At 38.0% G+C, this 25094-nt stretch overlaps 1 protein-coding gene across 3 annotated transcripts in view; it reads left to right on the top strand.

Annotated features, from left to right (window-relative positions):
- Nucleotides 1–25094, top strand: part of MKLN1 (muskelin 1) — a 372917-nt gene that overhangs the window by 231787 nt on the left and 116036 nt on the right. For all 3 annotated transcript variants that reach the window (XM_027075496.2, XM_053218071.1, XM_027075495.2), the window contains 2 exons: nt 18632–18774; nt 20022–20110. In XM_027075496.2, the coding sequence (XP_026931297.1) occupies nt 18632–18774; nt 20022–20110 (232 nt within the window). The remainder of the gene's footprint in view (nt 1–18631; nt 18775–20021; nt 20111–25094) is intronic.

Here is a 25094-nt window from a genome sequence, read left to right as displayed (position 1 = left end):
ACAGCACTTCTGACAAACTCTTGAGGCCAGGAAGATAAAGATCAGAATTCAGAGCCTGGAATGTAGTAGATTCCCTTCTCTGATTTAGGATCCTGAAACTATGTTAGAGGAGGAAGGGTGAACCAAATATACTCTCACCCTCACAGGGAAGCCCAGTTTCATATTATCTTAGTCCTTGAAATTTGATGAAAATAATCAAGAAGTGGTAGTGTCACTAGTCATAGACCTGCAGCACATATACCTCTTCTAGAGGAAGTTAATATCCTTGGCATCTAGTTATTTTTAGTTTTCCATATTTGATATATACCAAAAATACGAGTTTACAGATAATAGAATTTTAGATACAGGTTTTAAAATAAGTGCCTTTAGGGGCACCTGGGTGGCTCACTCGGTTAAGCGTCCAACATTGGCTCAGGTCACGATGTCACGGTTTGCAGGTTCGGGCCCCCCCCCCATCGGGCTCTGTGCTGACAGCTCAGACCCTGGAGCCTGTTTCGGATTCTGTGTCTCCCTCTCCCTCTGTTCCTTCCCTGCTCACACTTTGTCTCTCAAAAATAAATAAACGTTAAAAAAAAAAAATTTAAAGAAGTGCCCTTAGTGTCTTAAAGGAAAAAAAAGAGATGAAAATCAATAATGAAAATTTTGAGTTTAGGAAGATGGTGGCATAGGAGGACGCTGGCTCACCGCGCGTCCTGCTGATCACTTAGATTCCACCTACACCTGCCTAAATAACCCAGAAAACTGCCAGAAGACTAGCAGAATGGAGTCTCCGGAGCCAAGTGCAGATGAGAGGCCCACGGAAGAGGGTAGGAAGGGCGGCGAGGCAGTGCGCGCTACACGGACTGGCGGGAGGCAGCCGGGGCGGAGGGGCGGCCCGCCGGCCAAGCAGAGCCCCCGAGTCTGGCTTGCAAAAGCGGAGGGGCCGGATGGAGTGTGTTCTGACAGCAAGCGGGACTGGACATCTAGAAGGTTATAAGCTAACAGCTCTGCTCAGAGAACCGGAGAGCTGGAGGACAACAGGAGGGAGAGTTGTTGAGCCCCGGACGACAGAGCTCAGCTTGGCGGGGAACAGAGGTGCTCACCAGCGCCATCTCCCTCGCCCATCCACCAGCCAAAGTCCCAAAGGGAACCAGTTCCTGACAGGGAACTTGCTTGCACCACGCAAACACCCAACGCTGTGCTTCTGCGGATCCATCCCTCTGGTGGGTCTGACTCCCTCCCGGTGCCACAGGGCCCCTCCTGAAGCGGATCTCTGAAGGAAAAGCAAGCTGAGCCTGCCCCTCCCGCCCCCGTGCACCTTGCTGATCCACCCCAGCTAATACGCCAGATCCCCAGCACCATAAGCCTCGCAGTGTGCAAGTAGCCCAGACGGGCCACGCCACCTCACAGTGAATCCCGCCCCTAGGAGAGGGGAACAGAAGGCAAACACCAGTCTGACTGTGGCCCCAGCGGTGGGCTGGGGGCAGACATCAGGTCTGACTGCGGCCCCGCCCACCAATGCAAGTTATTCAAGACAGCACAGGGGAAGTGCCCCACAGTTCCGCACTACTCCAGGGACTATCCAAAATGATCAAATGGAAGAATTCCCCTCAAAAGAATCTCCAGGAAATAGCGACAGCTAATGAACTGATCAAAAAGGATTTAAACAATATAACAGAAAGTGAATTTAGAATAATAGTCATAAAATTAATTGCTGGGCTTGAAAACAGTATAGAGGACAGCAGAGAATCTTGCTACAGAGATCAAGGGACTAAGGAACAGCCAGGAGGAGCTAAAAAATGCTATTAATGAGCTGCAAAATAAAATGGAGACGACCACAGCTCAGATTGCAGAGGCAGAGGACAGAATAGGTGAACTAGAAGATAAAATTATGGCAAAAGAAGAAGCTGAGAAAAAGATAAAAAAATCCAGGAGTATGAGGGGAAAATTAGAGAACTAAGTGATGCACTAAAGAGAAATAATCTACGTATAATTGGTATTCCAGAGGAGGAAGAGAGAGGGAAAGGCGCTGCAGGTGTACTTGAAGAAATCATAGCTGAGAACTTCCCTGATCTGGGGAAGGAAAAAGACATTGAAATCCAAGAGGCACAGATAACTCCCTTCAGACGTAACTTGAATCGATCTTCTGCGCGACATATCATAGTGAAACTGGCAAAATACAAGGATAAAGAGAAAATTCTGAAAGCAGCTAGAGATAAACGTGCTCTAACATATAAAGGGAGACTTGTGACCAGTCTCTCTACTGAAACTTGGCAGGCCAGAAAGGAATGGCAGGAGATCTTCAATGTGATGAATAGAAGAAATATGCAGCTGAGAATCCTTTATCAAGCAAGTCTGTCATTTAAAATAGAAGGAGAGATAAAGGTCTTCCCAAACAAAAACTGAAGGAATTCATCACCACTAAACCACTAAAAGAGATCCTAAGGGGGATCCTGTGAGACAAAGTACCAAAGACATCGCTACAAGCATGAAACCTACAGACATCACAATGACTCTAAACCCATATCTTTCTATAACACTGAATGTAAATGGACTAAATGCGCCAACCAAAAGACAAGTATCAGAATGGATAAAAAAACAAGACCTATCTATTTGCTGTCTACAAGAGACTCGTTTTAGACCTGAGGACACCTTCAGATTCAGAGTGAGGGGATGGAGAGCTATTTATCATGCCACTGGAAGTCAAAAGAGAGCTGGAGTAGCCATACTTATATCAGACAAACTAGACTTTAAATTAAAGGCTGTAACAAGAGATGAAGAAGGGCATTATATAATAATCACAGGGTCTATCCATCAGGAAGAGCTAACAATTATAAATGTCTATGCACCGAATACAGGAGCCCCCAAATATATAAAACAATTGCTTACAAACATAAGCAACCTTATTGATAAGAATGTGGTAATTGCAGGGGACTTTAACACTCCACTTACAGAAATGGATAGATCATCTAGACACATGGTCAATAAAGAAACAAGGGCCCTGAATGATACATTGGATCAGATGGACTTGACAGATCTATTTAGAACTCTGCATCCAAAAGCAACAGAATATACTTTCTTCTCGAGTGCACATGGAACATTCTCCAAGATAGATTACATACTGGGTCACAAAACAGCCCTTCTAAGTATACAAGAATTGAAATCATACCATGCATACTTTCAGACCACAATGCTATGAAGCTTGAAATCAACCACAGGAAAAAGTCTGGAAAACTTCCAAAAGCATGGAGGTTAAAGAACACCCTACTAAAGAATGAATGGGTCAACCAGGCAGTTAGGGAAGAAATTAAAAAATATATGGAAACAAATGAAAATGAAAATACAACAATCCAAACGCTTTGGGATGCAGCGAAGGCAGTCCTGAGAGGAAAATACATTGCAATCCAGGCCTATCTCAAGAAACAAGAAAAATCCCAAATACAAAATCTAACAGCACACCTAAAGGAAATAGAAGCAGAACAGCAAAGACAGCCTAAATCCAGCAGAAGAAGAGAAATAATAAAGATCAGAGCAGAAATAAACAATATAGAATCTAAAAAAACTATAGAGCAGATCAACGAAACCAAGAGTTGGTTTTTTGAAAAAATAAAATTGATAAACCTCTAGCCAAGCTTCTCAAAAAGAAAAGAGAGATGACCCAAATAGATAAAATCATGAATGAAAATGGAATTATTACAACCAATCCCTCAGAAATACAAGCAATTATCAGGGAATACTATGAAAAAGTATATGCCACCAAACTGGACAACCTGGAAGAAATGGACAAATTCCTAAACACCCACAGGCTTCCAAAACTCAATCAGGAGGAAATAGAAAGCTTGAACAGACCTATAACCAGCTAAGAAATTGAATCAGTCATCAAAAATTTCCCAACAAATAAGAGTCCAGGACCAGATGGCTTCCCAGAGGAGTTCTACCAGACGTTTAAAGCAGAGATAATACCTATCCTTCTCAAGCTGTTCCAAAAAATAGAAAGGGAAGGAAAACTTCCAGACTCATTCTATGAAGCCAGTATTACTTTGATTCCTAAACCAGACAGAGACCCAGTAAAAAAAGAGAACTACAGGCCAATATCCCTGATAAATATGGATGCAAAAATTCTCAATAAGATACTAGCAAATCGAATTCAACAGCATATAAAAAGAATTATTCACCATGATGAAGTGGGATTCATTCCTGGGATGCAGGGCAGGTTCAACATTCGCAAATCAATCAACATGATACATCACATTAATAGAAGAAAAGATAAGAACCATATGATCCTGTCAATCAATGCAGAAAAGGCATTTGACAAAATTCAGCAACCTTTCTTAATAAAAACCCTTGAGAAAGTCGGGATAGAAGGAACATACTTAAACATCATAAAAGCCATTCGTGAAAAGCCCACAGCTAACATCATCCTCAATGGGGAAAAACTGAGAGCTTTTTCCCTGAGATCAGGAACACGACAGGGATGTCCACTCTCACCGCTGTTGTTTAACATAGTGTTGGAAGTTCTAGCATCAGCAATCACACAACAGAAGGAAATCAAAGGCATCAAAATTGGCAAGGATGAAGTTAAGCTTTCACTTTTTGCAGATGACATGATATTATACATGGAAAATCCGATAGACTCCACCAAAAGTCTGCTAGAACTGATACATGAATTCAGCAAAGTCGCAGGATACAAAATCAATGTACAGAAATCAGTTGCATTCTTATACACTAGTAATGAAGCAACAGAAAGACAAATAAAGAAACTGATCCCATTCACAATTGCACCAAGAAGCATAAAATACCTAGGAATAAATCTAACCAAAGATGTAAAAGATCTGTATGCCGAAAATTATAGAAAGCTTATGAAGGAAATTGAAGAAGATATAAAGAAATGGAAAAACATTCCGCACTCATGGATTGGAAGAATAAATATTGTCAAAATGTCAATACTACCCAAAGCTATCTACACATTCAATGCAATCCCAAGCAAAATTGCACCAGCATTCTTCTCGAAACTAGAACAAGCAATCCTAAAATTCATATGGAACCACAAAAGGCCCCGAATAGCCAAAGTAATTTTGAAGAAGACCAAAGCAGGAGGCATCACAATACCAAACTTTAGCCTCTACTACAAAGCTGTAATCATCAAGACAGCATGGTATTGGCACAAAAACAGACACATAGACCAATGGAATAGAATAGAAACCCCAGAACTAGACCCACAAACGTATGGCCAACTCATCTTTGACAAAGCAGGAAAGAACATCCAATGGGAAAAAGACAGTCTCTTTAACAAATGGTGCTGGGAGAACTGGACAGCAACATGCAGAAGGTTGAAACTAGACCACTTTCTCACACCATTCACAAAAATAAACTCAAAGTGGATAAAGGACCTGAATGTGAGACAGGAAACCATCAAAACCCTAGAGGAGAAAGCAGGAAAAGACCTCTCTGACCTCAGTTGTAGCAATTTCTTACTTGACACATCCCCAAAGGCAAGGGAATTAAAAGCAAAAATGAACTACTGGGACCTTATGAAGATAAAAAGCTTCTGCACAGCAAAGGAAACAACCAACAAAACTAAAAGGCAACCAACGGAATGGGAAAAGATATTTGCAAATGACATATCGGACAAAGGGCTAGTATCCAAAATCCGTAAAGAGCTCACCAACTCCACACCCGAAAAACAAATAACCCAGTGAAGAAATGGGCAGAAAGCATGAACAGACACTTCTCTAAAGAAGACATCCGGATGGCCAACGGGCACATGAAAAGATGCTCAACGTTGCTCCTCATCAGGGAAATACAAATCAGAACCACACTCAGATATCACCTCACGCCAGTCAGAGTGGCCAAAACGAACAAATCAGGAGACTATAGATGCTGGAGAGGGTATGGAGAAACGGGAACCCTCTTGCACTGTTGGTGGGAATGCAAATTGGTGCAGCTTCTCTGGAAAACAGTGTGGAGGTTCCTCAGAAAATTAAAACTAGACCTACCCTATGACCCAGCAATAGCACTGCTAGGAATTTACCAAGGGATACAGGAGTACTGATGCATAGGGGCACTTATACCCCAATGTTTATAGCAGCACTCTCAACAAAAGCCAAATTATGGAAAGAGCCTAGATGTCCATCAACTGATGAATGGATAAAGAAATTGTGGTTTATATACACAATGGAGTACTACGTGGCAATGAGAAAGAATGAAATATGGCCCTTTGTAACAACATGGATGGAACTGGAGTGTTATGCTAAGTGAAATAAGCCATACAGAGAAAGACAGATACCATATGTTTTCACTCTTATGTGGATCCTGAGAAACTTAACAGAAACCCATGGGGGAGGGGAAGGAAGAAAAAAAAGAGGTTAGAGTGGGAGAGAGCCAAAGCATAAGAGACAGTTAAAAACTGAGAACAAACTGAGGGTTAATGGGAGGTGGGAGGGAGGGGACGGTGGGTGATGGGTATTGATGAGGGCACCTTTTGGAATGAGCACTGGGTGTCGTATGGAAACCAATTTGACAATAAACTTCATTTATTGAAAAAAAAATGAAAATTTTGGCAGGGAATTAAAAAAAAAAAAAAACCAAAATAGAAATGAAAAATACAGTAACCAAAATTGCAGATTATAGTTGAGAATAAAAAAGAACTTTCCAGAAACACTTTCCCTTTTTTTGTTGTTGTTGTTTATTTTTATTTATTTTGAAAGAATAAGCAGGGGAGGCGCAGAGAAAGAGGGAGACAGAATCCCAATCAGGCTCCCTCCGATGCAGGGCTTGGACTCATGAACAGTTCAGATCATGACCTGAAGAGAAATCAGGAGTGTAATGCTTAACTGATTGGGGTACCTGGATGGCTCGGTTGGTTAAGTGTCTGACTCTTGGTCATGGCTCAGGTCGTGATTTCACAGTTCATGAGTTTGAGCCCCGTGTCAGGCCCTGTGCTGACGGCATAGAGCCTGCTTGGGATTCTCTGTCTGTCCCTCTCTCTGTCCCTCCCCTGCCTGTGTTCTCTCTCTCTCTCTCTCTCTCTCAAAATAGGGAAATAAAATGTTAAAGGTTAAAAAAATTAAAAATTTAGGGGCGCCTGGGTGGCTCAGTCAGTTAAGCGTCCGACTTCAGCCAGGTCACGATCTCGCGGTCCATGAATTCAAGCCCCGAGTTGGGCTCTGGGCTGATGGCTCAGAGCCTGGAGCCTGCTTCCGATTCTGTGTCTCCCTCTCTCTCTGCCCCTCCCCTGTTCATGCTCTGTCTCTCTCTGTCCCAAAAATAAATAAACATTAAAAAAAATTTAAAAAAAAATTTAAAATTAAGTAAAATATACTTTATGTAAAGTGGAAATATTATTTTCATAGATCACTGAAAAATAGTTGCTAGTAATAATTTATATGACAGATACATACAATTACTTACCTTTGTAGCTTATTTTGATAATAAACTATTACTTGACCTGCCTATTTCAAAGCACTACTTAGGATATATAACTTAGTTCTATTATTTTGATTTTGGATAAGGAGAAACCTTATTTCATGAAGTGGTACCATATAATTAGTATGAGAATTGCCTCTATTTTCCATATTTGTTTTTAATTATTCTAAATCCCCCCATGACCGTATATGGTGATTGTAAAGGTTTGGTGCATGTACTTTAGCTACTTTAGTGCCCTAAAACTCTGAAAAGTATTTCCATTTCTAATGTGTTTTGGTTTTATAGATAGTTGATTGTGTAATTTACAATAGTTATATTTTATAAAATCGCCATGAAGACTGCATTAGTGAATACTGAGTCATTGCTTCTAGGGGAAATACAGGGTTAGATTCCTGTGTGCCTTTGGTCGTAACATTCCTGTTTACCAAACGGTATATGACCTTACTTTATGTGTGTTTCTGTTTACACATACCTTATTTTATGTATATTATTTGTTCATTAGCATTGAACTTTCTACAGCCATAGCACTATAACTTAACGCCTGAATGAAATGAAGCTTGAAATAAGAGTCCAGAGACCATGAATCACAATATGAGTGAGTCTTGCCACGGTGAAGCCAGAGAGTTTCCACAGTCATTCTCACGATCTGCCTGATGGCATGTGGCAGACCTCTGAGGAAGCTAAGGTTTTGTCTTAATTAGATTTATCCAGAGAAAACTGAACATATTCTAAGAAACTTCCCCATATATGCCTTCCTATAGGTCCTGAGAACTCAGAAATGCTTCACGTAGAGGTGGCGCCCCAGGACTCTAGTTTCACTAGCTCTAGGTGCTCCCTTTGCTGCTCTGGGAGTGCAGCGGTCTCTTTGTTAGAGCTTTAAAAACCAGGTGGGCACTGAAGGAGGGATTGAAATTCCCCAGGGGCTCAGGGAACTTTGAAATTCCTTAGGGAGGGGGACATCACTGCCCCAGCCTGACACCTATTTCCTTTGAAAGGCACATCACATCCTTCTTGCATTTAGAAACATTAGACATGGCTTCAGCACTCTGCTTGGGGATCATTGTAGACAGCAAGATCAGCAGAAAGCACAAAAATATAAAAAATATGGCACTAAGTAGAATGTGTAAAGGACGCTTGTTTACTGTATGATAGAATTAAACCAAGAAGGCAGAGTGTCCCTTGTTTGACCTCAGCTGGGAGAGAGTGCATTGGGCAACTCAGACTTTTTTGTCGCTTTGCACATGTCTGGAAATGATTCTGAAAGTGCTGTAGGTATTGAAATCTGTAGTGATTTTGTTGTTGAAAATAAATTTTAGTGAGTAGGGGAATTCACAAATATGGAATCCACAAATAATGAGGAGTGACTGTATGGGATCTAATAATTCATTTATCACGTTTTGAACAGAGCTGAGAATCAGAAAGGAAAAAAAGAGGACTCTGAAAAACCAAAATCATTGTGATGAAATTTTAGGTCCTGAGGGCCTTTCCTAGAATCTACATTGGTTTTAAGTTACTCTGTTTAGTTAGTTACTTCTTCACTTTTCAGCAACTGGATGTAAATTTGTGTATGGGGGCACAGCTATAAAAGATAGGCACATTAACAGCAAGCTGACAAACAGAACAACTGACAAAGTGTCGTGATGGGAAAGATAGAAAAATCTAAGTAACAAATAGAAGAACAAAAGTGTAAAAAAAGAAAAAGAAAAACAAAAGTGTAACATTTAGGGGTCTTTATTGGAAAAGTAGATAATGATCTATATTTAGAGTGTATATTTCAGTAGATATTGCATACCTTCCTCAGTTTTACTTACTGGAATAAATAATAATGGTTTTCATTCTTGTCCTCATTTCTTTATCCATTGACGCTTTGCCAGAAAGGACCCCAATTAAACTTTTTACCCTTTATTCTTTTTTTTAAACGTTTTTTAAATATTTATTTATTAAAATAAATGAGCGAGCATGGGTGTGTGAGCTGAGGAGGGCCAGAGAGAGGGGAAGAGAGAATCCCAAGCAGGCTCCGTGCTGTCAGCACAGAACCCTACGTGGGGCTCAATCTCACCAACTGTGAGATCATGACCTGAGCTGAGATCAAGAGTCCAAGCTTAACCAACTGAGCCACCCAGGCGCCCCTGAATGGAACTTTGATTCTAATTCTAATGAATTAGACTCTAAATCTTAAAGCTTTATGTGGTTTTGTGATTTTAACATTGTCCTCATTATGGTGGGTCCCTCTATTATTATTTTGGTATTGCTCTATAACAAATCACAGATTTAGTTTAAAGCCACTTCCTAGGTTACAATCCCCCAGGTGGGATTCTTTCTTCAGAGTATCATAAGGCTGAAATCCAGATATTGGTTAGGTTCTCATCTGCTGGCCCTGAAGACAGTGAGCTTTGTTGTCAAAATTCAGTTTCTTGTGGTTATAGAACTGAAGTCCTTGTTTTCTTGCTGGCTATAAATTAAGAGCTATTCTTAGTTCTTAGACCATGCCCACATGCCTTAACACATGCCCCCCCTTCATTTTCAAATGAGCAATGGTGCATCGATTCCTTCTTGTGCTTTGAATTTCTGACTTCTTGTCTCTGATCTCTAAACTCAGAGTTAAAGGACACACGATTAGGTGGGCCCACCCAGGTAATCTCTGTTTTAATTAAAACAAACTGATCTGGAAACATAATTACATCTATCCGTACTACTTTCACTAGGTTAGTGTTTGATTGAATATCTGAGAGAGGTAGGTTTGTGTACAACAGGGACCAGGAATTATGCATGCAGTACCTTCTCACCTTTTGTCTGTAGCTTTCATTCATTGAATTCAGTAGGTGCAGATTTATTGGCTGCTATAAATAGGTCAGACTGTGTTGTAGGTGTTTGGGGTTTATCACTAAGGAAAATCAGTGAGGTGTAAGCAGGACAAACAAAAATTTCTGCTCTCATGGAGCTTATTTCTTGAGGAGAAAGACAATACACTAAATAATATATTCAGAGGTAAAAAGTGCTATTGCAATAATCCAGGCCAGAGATTTTGGTAGCTTTTGACTTGGTGGTAGTTGTCCAGATGATGAAAATTGCTTGTGAAAACACTTTGAAAAATGTAAGATCATATGTATACATTTTTAAGCCTTCTGCTAACAAGTAACCAAATGCAAAAAATGAATATTGCCTCTCTTTTCTGAGTGGGTGTTATTTTTGACAAGGAAGAAAAGGTAGGGGAAATTACTGCTTTTATAGTCTCTCAAATATGTTTTAAATATTTTTTATATGTTTGTTTATTTTGAGAGAATGGACACAAACCCGTGAGTGAAGGAGGAGGAGGGAGGAAGGGAGGGAGAGGGGGAGAGAGAGAGAGAGAGAGAGAGAGAGAGAGAGAGAATCCCAAGGAGGGTCTGCGCTGTGAGCCCTGAGCCCTACTCAGATCTTTAACCCGTGAATCATGAGATCATGACCTGAGCTGAGAATAAGAGTCAGACGTGGGCGTGCCTGGGTGGCTCAGTCGATTAAGCTTCCTACTTGGCTCAGGTTATGATCTCAGTTTGTGAGTTCAAGCCCTGCGTCAGGCTCTGTGCTGACAGCTCAGAGCCTGCTTCAGATTCTGTGTCTCCCTTTCTCACTGCCCCTGTCCCACTCACGCTCTGTCTCTCAAAACTGAATAAATGGTAAAAAAAAAAAAAAAAAAAAAATTTTTTTTAAAGAGACGCTTAACTAGCTGAGCCACCCAGGCACCCCTTAACTATGTTTTATATCCCTTCTGTCTCTATCTCATATTGTTGTAAATAATCTACCATTGACTCTATGTAATTTGAAGTCAGAGAGTTTATGTCTCTAGGATTGTATTTCTTCATCAATAAAAATAAGGTTTTAGGGTTATCCAAAAAGTGTTTTATTTCTAGATTTCCAAATTTTATATTTTGTATTATTTGGAAGCCTCATTTTCTGAAGGTGATGGGTAAATGGAAGCATTACTCTATTACTAGTTAATGTCAAATCCTTTTTTTCTTTTTTCAAATTTTTCAAATCCTTTCATTCTACTTTGTGTTGTGGTTAGTTGTTAGTGTGTATTTTCTTCATTAGATTGTAAGTAAGATCTTTGAAAAGTAGCATTCGGTCTTAGTAATTTCTGTATTTCCCTTTCAGTGGTGCCATGGCAAAATTCTGTGTTGGCTGAGAATTTCGTTTGCTGTGATAAAACAAACAAACTAACAATTATTACATAGAAAATCAATGTGGTTTAGGAAATATGAGTGGTAGATAGATTCTAGTCTAATTCAAATGTTTGCGTCGTCGTGCGCTGTCCAGCAGGCACACAAAGCACATTAGTAGGTACTTGTATTTATCTAGGAATGAAATACAAATATTTTTGTTTTAATTTATGTCTGTTGTTTTTCAAATGGCTACTAAGTTGTCAGTACATAAACGCTTATTAAGCTGTTTGGACTTAACTACTTAATAAATGGAACTGTTAATATTTATTTTGGCCTTGGATGCTGTATTATCTATTGCTGTGTAATAAGTTACCCCAAACTTAGCAGTTAGAAACAAGCATTTATTACTTCATACTGTTACTGAGGGTCAGGAATCTGAGAGTGACGTTGCTGAGTGGTTCTGGCTCAAGGCTGCACTCAAGGTGTAGGCCAGGACTACAGTTAGCCCAAGGTTTGCCTGGGGTTGGAGGATTCCCTTACCTGGTTCTCCAGCTTGCAGATCACATATTATGGGATTTCTCAGCCTCCTGTTTCTGTTTTGTTTTTCTGGAGAACCTTGAAATACCACTTTCTTCAACTTTCATGGGTCCCCAACTTTACTTTCCTGGTTTCTTTACTTTCTGACTGCTGCTGTGTCTGCTCTAAGAGTGCACTTAGCTGCACGCTAAAAGCTTTGGAGCTAGGACCTGCTTTACAGCTTATTGGCTGCCCTTCGTCAGCGAGCATGCACTTCCCCCAGAGTTTGCTTCTGTTCACTCTGGTGTTCTGTGCCTTCAGAGATTTCCTTTTCATGTCATATCAAGTTTTATAGTGTTTTTCTTTTTTAGCTAATAGATTATTTAAAATGTCTATAGAGATAATTCAAAGAATGATAACACTCATTGTTGCAGGAATTTGGGAAGAAGGGTACCTATACATTTGAAAATCTGAAATTGAAAATCTGAATTATTACAGTCTTTGAAATATAATCCGGCAAAGGCTCTCGATGTGGAGAGTACATTTGTCTTACTCAGTTCTTCGTAAGGCTCTGCCTCTTAGAAATAAAAATGTAAGTATGTTAGATGTACACAAATATTTGATTCAGCAGTTCTTCTTTATTTTTATTTTTTTTAACGTTTATTTATTTTTGAGAGAGAGAGACAGAGTGCGAGCACGGGAGGGGCCGAGAGAGAGGGAGACACAGAATCCAAAGCAGGCTCCGGGCTCCAAGCTGTCAGCACAGAGCCCGATGCGGGGCTCGAACTCACAAACTTCAAGATCATAGCCTTAGCTGAAGTCAGACGCTGAACCGACTGAGCCACCCAGGCGCCCCTCTTCTTTATTTTTTTAATCATTTTTTTTTAGATGTTTCTTTTTGAGAGAGAGAGGAGAGAATAAGCAGGAGAGGGGCAGAGAGAGAGGGAGACAGAGGATCTGAAGCAGGCTCTGAACTGACAGCACAGAGCCCAGTGTGGGGCTTGAACTCACAAACTATGAGGTCATGACCAGAGCCAAAGTCGGACGCCTAGCTGACTGAGCCACCCAGGTGCCCCTGATTAAAAATGATTTTTAAAATCACCTTTCTCACATTGAAAAAATCTCTTAAGTTTGAAATTGTGAACAAGTTTTAAACATTAAAATTTTTTTTTCATTGCTTGCTTAATTCTGTGGCTGAATTTTTGGTGTGCCCCCCCCTTTTGGAAAAGAGATTGTGGTGCATTATGTTTTATTATAAAATTAATGTATTAATATTTATATACTCACAATTCAAAGGTTGATATATAGTATCAGGGAGGAAGACCTTCCTCTGCCCTGTGGTTCTTCTAACTGGACTTAGAATCAAATTGCCATGAGACAGATTGACAGGAGAAAATAAAATTTAATAGGTATACCTGTGGGGCATCCACACAGACATGAAATTCCAAAGACAGGCAACAGGAAGCTTATTTGAGCTGAGGTGAGAGGTAGGACCTGAGGATATAATGGGGAGACCTTAGAAAAAGAGATGTTTGGAAGAACAAGATTGTCCTGTTATGCAGATAAATTCCTTAGGTAAAGGAGAGTTTCTGTTAACAGCTCTCTCTTCCTGGTACAGGTGCTCCTTTCCAATGTAAATTTTGGCAGTTGATGGGGAGGTAGAGAGGGAGAGACAGAATCCCAAGCAGGCCCTGAGCTATCAGCGCAGAGCCTGACACAGGGCTCTGTCTTACAAACTCTAAGATCATGACCAGAATCCAGATCAAGAGTCAGATGGCTTAACTGACTGAGCCATCCCGGCACCCCAGGTTTTGATTACTTTTAACTTGAAATAATCTTTATGCCATAGTGGCCCATCTTGGGGCAGCCCCCTCTTGCCCCCTCTAATAGGTTCTAAAGTAGTTTTTCTAAAATCTTTGTTCTTAATGAACTTCAATTTTTAAAATTTTTTTTAGTTTGTATTGCTATATCTACAGCAGTTATTTCTCCAAATTAAAACTAATGAAAACCTATTTAACTATAGGACAACATTGTTTAATAGTAACACTACTCAGCATTTATATTCAAGAGTTGGAAAATGGGAATTATTATTTCATTATGAATAAAGGCAAATGTGATTGAAAATTAAAATTTTTAAAAATATTTTATTAAGCTTAACTAATTTCCCAGAGCATTTAGGTTGCTTCAGTTTTTTTGTTTTTTTGTTTTTTTTAATTGTCCCCATACCCAACGTGGGGCTTGAAATCACAACTCTGAGAGTAAGAGTTGCATGCTGTACTGACTGAGGCAGCCAGGTGCCCCAAACATTAAAATTTTTACCTAAGAAGGGTTTCTATCAAATTATTATGGTTTGCTTCTGATTAGAGAGTTTAAATTTTCCTTAAGCAACTTTTGGGGGTGGGGTGGAGGAGCAAGCAAGCATGGAAGGTGTTAGAGAGAGAATCCTAAGCAGGCTCCACGCTCAATGCAGAGCCCAGTGCAGGGCATGATCCCATGACTGTGAGATCATGACCTGAGCAGAAATCAAGAGTTGGGAGCTTAACCAACTGAGCCACCCAGGGACCCCTATTTATGTAACTTTTTAATAACAAAAATTCGATTTGGTTATTAATAAAATTATATATATGTAACAACTTCCTGCTGGATTTCAGGGTATCATATATGGAGTGATGGATGGTGCACAACAGATGTATAAAAACTCATTTTTAATATTAGTTACAACATTGTACCTAACCAGCTGTCAGGGGAGACTGACATCTAAACTGGGACTTTAAAGGATGACTAGAGAAAGGAGGAGACAGGAATGAGAGGGAGTGTGGGTTAATGAGAAAGATGGAGATGGGGTCAGTTAATTAGGGAACACATTTTACATTACGTAGATTGTTCCATTTATAAAAATCAAGAAGGAAACTACTACTGGTTGAGTATATGGAGAAAGAAGTATTCAGGAAAATGATTCAGATGGCTTTTGCAGTGGCTTCATGCTAATAATGGGTAATACTGGTGACAAATGTAGAAGAGTAAAATTGGTGGTTGGTCCTACTTCCTACCATGCACAGAAAATGAACTCAGAATGGATCAAAACCGATCCAAAATCAGTCCTTTAGAATCAAAGATCTAAATGGAAGAGCTAAAACTATAAAGTTCTTAGATGCGAATAGAGGTAAATAGGAGATTCTGGATTTGGCAGTGATTTCTTAGATACGATATCAAAAGCACAAGCAACAAAATCTAAAATAAATTGCCCTTCGTTAAAATTAAAACTTTTGTGCATCAAAGGATACTACCAATAAAGTGAAAATATAACCTACTGAATGGGAGAAAATATTTGCAAATAATAAACCTAATAAGGGTTAGTATCCAGAAATATAAAGAATTCTTACAACTCAACAACAAAAAAGACAACCCAATTTGAAAATGGCAAAGGACCTCAACAGCCTTTTTCCCAAGGAAGATAAAAGACCAACAGGCACATAGAAAGATGTATTACTAATCATCAGGGAAATGTAAATTCAAACCACAAAGAAATACAACTTCACACCACACTAAGATGGCTATAATTAAAAAACAAAACCAAAAGCAAAAAAAACCCAGAAGATAATGATGGTTGCTGAGGACATAGAGAAAATGGAACTCTCTCAGACATTGCTGGTGGAAATGAAAATGGTGCAGATGATACAGAACATAGTTTGGCAGTTCCTCAAAAAGTTAAACACAGAATTACTATACGACCCAGAAGGTCTACTCCTACGTGTATACTCCAAAGAAATGAGAAAACGTATCCAAACACTTGTACACATATGTTCAGAGCAGTACTACTCACAATGGCCAAAATAGAAACAACCCTAAATGCCCATCAACTGATAAATGGATTAACAAAATGAAGCATTTCTATAAAATGGAATACTCTTCAGTCATAAAAAGGAATGGAGTACTGTTACATGCTACAACATGGATGAACCTCAAAAACATGCGAAGGGAAAGAAGTCAGATATAGGAGGTTATGTATTATAGGATTCCATTTATACAAAATATCCAGGACAGGTAAATTCACAAAGGCAGAAAGCAGATTAGTAATTGCCGGGAGGTGGGTTAAGGGAAATAGGAGACATTATCAGGCATCCTTATGGAGTGATAAAAAATACCTTGGAACTAGATAGATAGAATAGTTGCACAATACTGTGAATGTACTAAATGCCACTAACACGCACATTTTAAAATGATCAATTTTATGTAATGTCAATTTTACCTCCACAAAAGAATGAAGCTGATGTTGACATGAAAGATTATGATGATAATGATGATGATAAAATCAGAGTTAACATCTTGTGAGCACTAAACTCCCTTGTCTGGCACATTGCTCAGATTTTTACATGCATTCTCATTTTAGTAGGAATAAGAGAAATAGAAGTAGTATCTTAATAATAATAATAATAATAACAATAATAAGTATCCTCTTTATCCTTATCTTAAAGATGAGGAAATTTTGGCTTAGAAAGGCTAATTAACTTAACCATCATTACAACACTAATCACGGACAGATGTGACTGTAAAAATCAGTCTGGTTGATATTGTTGGTTGGCTGACCCAACCACCATTTTCAACCCAGTTTTTCCTAGCCACCTTCCTGCCAAAGGTAGATACATGACAAAATTCTGAGATGTAAGCAGAAGTTTACTGTGGGGTTACAGTTCTGCTTTAAAAAAAAAAAAGCTACCTCTTTGCTATCTGAAACTGAAACAACCACTGTGCAATCATGAACAAAAAAATCAACTAAGGGTTGCTGCAGGGGAGGTGGGTGGGGGATGGGATAAATGGGTGATGGGTACCACAGAGGGAACTTGATGGGATGAGCACTGGGTGTTATATGTAAATGATGAATCACTAAATTCTACACCTGAAACCATTATTGCACTATGTTAATTAACTTTGATTTAAATAAATTTTAAAAACAAATCAAGAGCATCTCAGAGTCAGCCAATTGTGAGCCACTCAGCTTTCACCAGAAGCTGTCTAACTCGAGTTTTGGGGGAGAGGGGAAGGAGGGATTTGATTTGTTTAAACCCACTAAAATAGGACCTTCTGTTATTTCAAGTTAAAAGCCTCTCTACTGATTCACTGACTGTGAAGTCAAGGCTTTAACCACTACACCGTAACAACTGTTTATATATTGTTCACATTTTAGGTAGCAATTCAAATTTATTATCAGAATTGCCACAGAAAACTTAAGATTGCTATTCTTTTTATCCATATCAAAGTAATAGGTATGGTAATATGATTTTTGTTAATTCAAAGTTTCTTAAGGATACAACTAACTGTATGCTAGAGAACAGATAAGCAATGGAGGAGTATCTCCCATTCAGTAGGTTATATTTTCACTTTATTGGTAGTATCCTTTGATACACAAAAGTTTTAATTTTAACGAAGGGCAATTTATTTTAGATTTTGTTGCTTGTGCTTTTGATACCGTATCTAAGAAATCACTGCCAAATCCAGAATCTCATATTTACCTCTATTCGCATCTAAGAACTTTATAGTTTTAGCTCTTCCATTTAGATCTTTGATTCTAAAGGACTGATTTTGGATCGGTTTTGATCCATTCTGAGTTCATTTTCTGTGCATGGTAGGAAGTAGGACCAACCACCAATTTTACTCTTCTACATTTGTCACCTGTATTACCCATTATTAGCATGAAGCCACTGCAAAAGCCATCTGAATCATTTTCCTGAATACTTCTTTCTCCATATACTCAACCAGTAGTAGTTTCCTTCTTGATTTTTATAAATGAAACAGTCTACGTAATGTAAAATGTATTCCCTAATTGACTCCATTTTATTTAGTGTATAACAGGAAATCTTGAGCTACATTAGACATATCTACAGTAGGTCCAGGTTTTTTAATTTTTAAAAATTGGCAGGGGTGGTTAGTAAATCTCTGAAGTTTATTTTTTATTTTATTTTATTTTTTTTAACGTTTATTTATTATTGAGAGACAGAGACAGAGCGTGGGAGGGGCAGAGAGAGGGAAGCAGGCTCCAGGCTCTGAGCTGTCTGCACAGAGCCCGACACTGGGCTCAGACTCACAAACCCAAAGATCATGACCTGAGCCGAAGTCTGACGCTTAACTGACTGAGCCACCCAGGTACCCCTAAGTTTGTTTTTAGGTTTAACATTTTACCACTCAGAATATAGTTGATGTGAAAATGTGATTGCTGCTTTTGCAATCTAATATTGTTTTATTTGGTAATTCTTAGTCTGTATATCTTTTACTGAATGGCATGCCTTGATTAGAAGGTAGCTTACTAGTCCTTTTCTCCCCCCTTCATCTACAGTGTTCAGGATGATGTAGTTAGCTGGGAGAAAGTGGTGGTGGTATGGTAGCCTATACAGGGCTGTTGAATTCTCTTCGTCAGCTTTAAAAACACAGTCTATCAGTGCAGGATGGATGGGACGGGTCTTACACATTCTTCTGCTAACTGTCCAAAGGTTTCACTTCTAAAGTTGTCTAACTGTTCTAAACAAAGGAGGATATAACTTGCTTAGTTTTTTTGTTTTTGTTTTTTTTTTTAGTACTTGATTCTGAAACTTGAAAGGCCTGCTATAGTCCAGAACATCACATTTGGAAAATATGAGAAAACTCATGTCTGCAATTTGAAGAAATTTAAAGTCTTCGGTGGAATGAATGAAGAAAATATGACAGAGTTGTTGTCCAGGTAAGTTATGATTACGGGGAAGAAAGAGTTCTCTTTTAAACAAGTTGTAGTCTTAGTTTTGTCTCTTTGTGGCTAAATCTGCATGGTTTGATTTTTTCTTTCAAGGGAGAAAAGAACGTTTCTACTATTGTATTTCTAGTGCCTTATTTTAATATTGTGGCTTGAGTTAGCTTTTTTTTTTTTTTTTTTTAACCAACAGCCACTACTAAATATTGTTACTAAAAAAGAAAGAATAAAATTTGGGTTTCTTTTTTCCTACTTATTTTTCAGTCTTATTTTTGAACTGTAAATGACCTCAGTAGTATTTTCAGCGTTAATAAAAATCTTTGCTATAAAAATTATAGACTCTATCCAAAACATTAAGATCAATTGCCCTAATCCAGAAATAATATTTTGGTCATTTAGTAAAAATTAGAGACTAGAAAGAGAAAAGGTATAAGACTAGCACAGTACCTGCCACTTGGAAGGAGCTCAGTAAATATGAGTTTTCACAACATAGACCACGAGGAATGAAAGTATTAATTTGCCCCATAGATCATGAAAAATCAGATAGCCAGTAGAGTGGGCAAATAAAACCATATTGTTTTAGAATGTATTTATGATATAATATGTCCCAATAGCACAGCATTTTATATGAGTAAATATTACATCTATACTGCATTTGATTTAAGTCATGAAAGTGTTTTAGGACATAAGGCAACCTGAAGGTAAGTGACTTTCCCATAAATACTTGTGTTTCAATCCTAGTTGTTTATATTAGGTGATATGGATTTATTTTTATTTAGGGTGAAGTGGATGCTATTAAACTAATGGAGTAAGGTTGTCTTTGAAAATTTGTTGAGCTATAAAAGGAACATTATTGGCATCTTAATCAGAATTTTCTAATATTTGGCTCTAAGTTGACAGATGTGAGTGTGATTATTTTTAATTTTTTTCTTACTGCTTACATATTTTATGTCATTTTCAGTTACACACTAAGAATACTAGGTCCTATCACACATTTCCCTGCACTGTAGCCACATCCTTTAATTAAGACTGAACATTTTTCATCAACCTTTATATAACTAAGAGAACACAGTTACAATGCAGTTGATGTGAATGTACAAGTTTTGACCTATATTCTCATGTTCAACTACTACTTTACATTGTCTTGGTCATGTATTTTGTTTAACCTTAAGATCTGAATTTGTTTTAGTGTGTTTACTAAATTATAAAGTCAGATTTGATAACCTTATTTTTATTCACAGTGGCTTAAAGAATGATTATAACAAAGAAACATTCACCTTGAAGCATAAAATTGATGAACAGATGTTCCCTTGTCGATTCATTAAAATAGGTAAGGTTTTCAGCATTCTGAAATAGAAATAAATTCTTCATACCATCAGTCAGCAAACTACAGCCTGTGGGCTGAGCTGAATCCTTCAGGACTCCTGTTTTTTAAAACATTTTGAGAACACTGCCACACTTGTTATTCACTGGTTATATAAGTCTGTATCTTGCTTTTGCGCAACAAAGACATAGTTGAATAGTTGCAAGAGACAAAATGTTTACTGCTTGGCCTTTTGCAGAAAAAGTTTTCTGATCCTTACTTTATACATCTATAACTAAATGACAATTATTTCAAGTGGGACCTTTTCCAAATATTTTTTCATTTGAAAGTTTTATTAGAAGGTTTAATGAGAGGGGCACCTGGGTGGCTCAGTCGGTTAAGCGTCTAACTCTTGATTTCGGCTCAGTTCATGATCTCAAGGTTTGTGGACTTGAGCCCCCCTTCAGGCTCTGTGCTGACGTTGTGGAGCCTGCTTGGGATTCTCTCTCTGTCCCTCCCCCCCCCCAAAATAAATAAATAAACTTAAAAGAAAAAAGGTTTAATGAGATAAGTGACTTGTTTCAGCTTTGATTGTTTCATAGAGGATTCATCAAATTGTAAAGCTATAATATTCTAAACTAAATACTGATGAATCCTTTAAGGCAATATATTATGGCTATTTCCTATTCTGCCTTTTTTTTTTTTAACTTTATTTTAAGAAAGAGACAGTGTGAGTTGGGGAGGGGCAGAGGGAGAGGGAGACAGAGAATCTCAAGCAGGCTCTGCACTGTCAGCACAGAGCCTGATGTGGGGCTCAAAGTCAGGAGCCGTGAGATTATGACCTAAGCCAAAACCAAGAGTTAACCAAAAGTTAACCAAGAGTTAACGCTTAACTGACTGAGACACCCAGGTGCCCCTCCTATTCTGTTTTTTGTCTTTTTTTTCCTCATTAAACTAATTTTATGGCCCACTAATATGGTGCATTGTAATGTTTAAAAAATACTACCTAAGGCATGTATTTATTTAGCTTAAGACAGTATTTGTAATGCTTCCTTAAAATTATTAATTTTAGGGTTATTTTGCTTTTTTTTAGGATTTATTATTTAGAAGGTAGAAAAGTTGAGGACTTGACAATTTTAATTTGTATCTATGTTGCCTAACTATGACAATATTATCTTAAAATTAGAGTGAATTAGATCCTTCAGAGAATAATAGTAATAAAAGCTAGAATCCCATGTTTTGATTTGAGAGAGAAAAATTCCTCTTTTGGAACAATTAGTGTACCTCATTGTCATTGCCAACCTATCAAGAGGTGGCCTGTTCATTTCATTGAATCAAATAGTTCTATTGGGCAAAAATAATATATTAAGGTCTTAATAAAGACTACTCTACAGGGAAAGCTATTCTTAGAACATTTGGGCTATCCAGGGGCCCCTGAGTGGCTCAGTCAGTGAAGCGTCTGACTTTGGCTCAGGTCATGATCTTGCAGTTCACGAGTTTGAACCCCTCATCGGGCTCTGTGCTGGCAGCTTAGAGCCTGGAGCTTGCTTCACATTCTTTCTGTCTGTCTGTCTCTCTCTTTCTCTCTCTGCCCCTCCCTGCTCATGTGCGTGCGCGCGCGCTCTCTCTCTCTCTCTCTCTCAAAAATAATAAACATTAAAAAAAATTTTTTTAATTAAAAAAAAGAATATTTGGGCTATCCACTGTGCTACTTTCTTTTATAACTATGGTTTCTGTTATTATAATGAATAATTGTAAATAAAAACCTATTTCCTGTTTTCCTGTGAGAATTTATGAAGAAGCAGATTTTTTTTACTACGTTTAACTCTTGGTCCTTTTTTCTTTTTTTTTTAACCAAGTACTGCTTTCCTCAGTTTGTGGACCGCTGGCTCCTATAGCCCTTGCATAGTTACGTGTTTCAGATATACAAGTAGTGAAATATCTTACATTTTCCTATAAAGTACTTCTTCAGCTTCTGTTTTGCTTCGTCATACAAAGTGAAATTTCTTTTTTTTATGTGCTTTATTTGTGCTTTTTTGCATGATACCTACAGTCTTTGGTTTACATTTAAGGAAAATATGTACTGCTATAGCTCTCAGTCTTCTAGTATTTGTCATTAGAAGAAGTGTGAATAAATATCTATTTAGGGAAGTCGCATAGTTTCTTAAAAATTTGTAAAACAGAGGTCTCTTCTGGATGAGTTAGACATTCAACTGCCTGAAGACAAGAAATTGGACCTCTTTCCAGCCCTTTTTGTCAGCCTTTAATTACAGAGTATAATGATGCCTTTTACTTAACCCTGGGTTAGTTTCATGGTTTTCAGGCAAATGTTAACTTGAGCTTTTCAAGTGATTATAGGCACTTACTAACTCATGATATTTAGGATATTAATATTTAGATAACTTCATATTTCTTTTCTATTAAAAGATGTTAGTAATGGTCAGCTGTGTGTTTGCTTTCTAGTCTTTTCAACATTCTCTTGATATGTTTTGTTTGAAAATAAGGTAAATGTGAAACTATTAGGTTAGTATTTTTAGTTTATAACTGTTTTCTGAAAAAGCACTTGTGATGTGTAGCTGTCTCTTGGTGGTGATTTAGCAGATATTTGTTTGCCTGGTTGGCATAAATTGTTAGAATGACTTGGATTTCTGTGGATTTTTTGGATTTTTGCAGCCTGGATAGTTGTGGGGGCTTCAGGGAGAAGCTTCAGCTCTGGCTGGATTGGGCCTGCATTCTGGATCCTCAAAAGTATTTAGAAGTCTAGAATGAATACTAAGTCTGGGACGGGTGTGAGTGCCCTCATGGTGGCCCTTTATGAAAGCATGTGGAAAGGTGACATTTTAAAAAGTGTACTATTAAGAGGAAAATTAATATAGTAGTAATAGGTTATAATAATAATAGCTGACATTTATTGAGCACTTACTGCATGCCAGTTACTGTGCTAGATGTTTTGTATACTTATTAATTCTGTAAGAGAATAGATGCATCTTTTCAGAGTGGTTAGTCTTGAACTTTTAAGATGATCTTTCAGAACTTTAAAATTACTGTCATCTTCTAACAGCTGTTTTAGCCATCTAGATAAGAGTTTCCTAAGGGATACTGCTAAAGCACACTGAATGTGTCACAGATGCATTTCATTGTGCTGAGATGTTGACCACCCCCCCCCCCCCCCCCCCCGCCTTGATCCTAGAGTAACAAGAGCCTGCAGGCTCTTATCCTTGTTTGCCATAAACATTATCACTGTCTGTGCATGTCATTATGAAGAAGGTTGGGAAGCACTGATCCTGATCATATCCGTGTCTGATTGTGCCATGAGGAAAACTGATGGTTGAGCCCTAGGATGCAAACTTTTAGCCTTAGGATGTGTATTAGCAGTTTCTAATCTTTATTTGAGGTGGGAGCAAAGGCATCTTTCATTGGGGAGCAAAGAACATGTGCTTCAAGCTGCAGATCACATTTAGATTTCTTTTTCTTTTTTTTTTTAACTTTTTAAAAAATATTTATTTTTGAGGAGAGGGAGACAGCGTGTGAGCAGGGGAAGGGCAGAGAGGGAGACACAGAATCCGAAGCAGACTTCAGGCTCTGAGCTGTCAACACAGAGCCCAACATGGGGCTCGAACCCATAGATTGCGAGATCATGACCTGAAGTTGGATGCTCAACCGAGCCACCCAAGCGCCCCTAGATTTCAGAAATATAATGTGTAGTATGTCTGTTATGTATTATTAGAATTATTAATGCTATAAAAATCATTTGTAAAATTTGAAGTGAGTGTACATTACTCTGCTTATTCTTTATAGATCCCTTCAATTTGTTAAAAAATTATACTCTTCATCTTTAATATATGATTTTCTTGTTCTCTGAAAGGTTTTAAGTATTGTAACTAATATTAGTCTAGAAATATTTCTGTTGGGTCATCCAGTATATAGACAAAATCTCACTAAAACACAATTGCTAAAAGGTCTTTAATAAAGTGAACATTTTACTGGGACTTGAGTAAGATATATTAAGATATTTTTTTTCCTCCAAATCTTATTGAACTTGGACCTGGAACTTCAAATTACTAACTAATGTCTGGTTATACTTAGAGACTATATGTTCTTTTGGCCTTGGGTTTAGAATCCTATTTTATTTTGACTCCTACTACTTAATGGTTATTGCTGTGATGTAATAGATCAACTTTTTACTTTTTAAATGGTACTGCTACATAAAGGAATGAACACCAAAACAATGATGATGATTTAGTATTCAGTGGTATAAAACTTTTTGACATTTTTGTCGTTTGCACATGTAAACTGAAAGCCATATTAAACATCCTAATAGTCAGTCATATATCCTAATAACTGGTGGCTACTGCCTTTGTGTTTCTTCACTCACACAGATAGGAAGTCATCTGACGTAGCTCCTCATTGAGCATGATGTGCTAAAAGAGAGCAGTGGACTTGGAAATCAATAGGTTTGATGTCAAATATGATGGCTATTCTGTTTTGATACTTAAAACTTGACAAGTGTTAGTTTCTGAATAGTTACATTATTCATTCTGAACCATATTAGTGTTACATTAAAACCCATTGGCTTATCTTACACTTTGAGTTAGTCTTTTATCCGTGCATGGTTTTGTAACATCATTCATTGTTCATTTAGAAATACAGTTTACTGAGTTATGCAGATCTCCCAAATGTGGAAACATTTCATTCTGTAATATTAAAAAAATCATGGTCATTAATATATCACCATCAGTCTCATCAGAAATTGCCTAAAAGTAGTTAAATTCACAACCTTAGATACCAATTTTCTGAAATTCTCATTTTTCCTTGAAAGCTTGAACTTTATCCTTGGCAACAAATATTGTCAGTTGTTTTCTTTGAAATGATTGATAAATATCTGGCATATACCCCAAACTCAATAATCATAGATTGCCTATAACTTTTTCTTTTAAGAGGAAATTGTATCCTATTGGTGGTGGTGGGGACAAATGACAATTATAGCTCATAACTCAAACAGCTGTATGGG

This window comes from Acinonyx jubatus, chromosome A2 (genome assembly GCF_027475565.1).
Source record: "Acinonyx jubatus isolate Ajub_Pintada_27869175 chromosome A2, VMU_Ajub_asm_v1.0, whole genome shotgun sequence".
In the NCBI taxonomy this organism is placed as follows: Eukaryota; Metazoa; Chordata; class Mammalia; order Carnivora; family Felidae; genus Acinonyx; species Acinonyx jubatus.
This window is presented reverse-complemented; position numbering and strand designations above follow the sequence as displayed.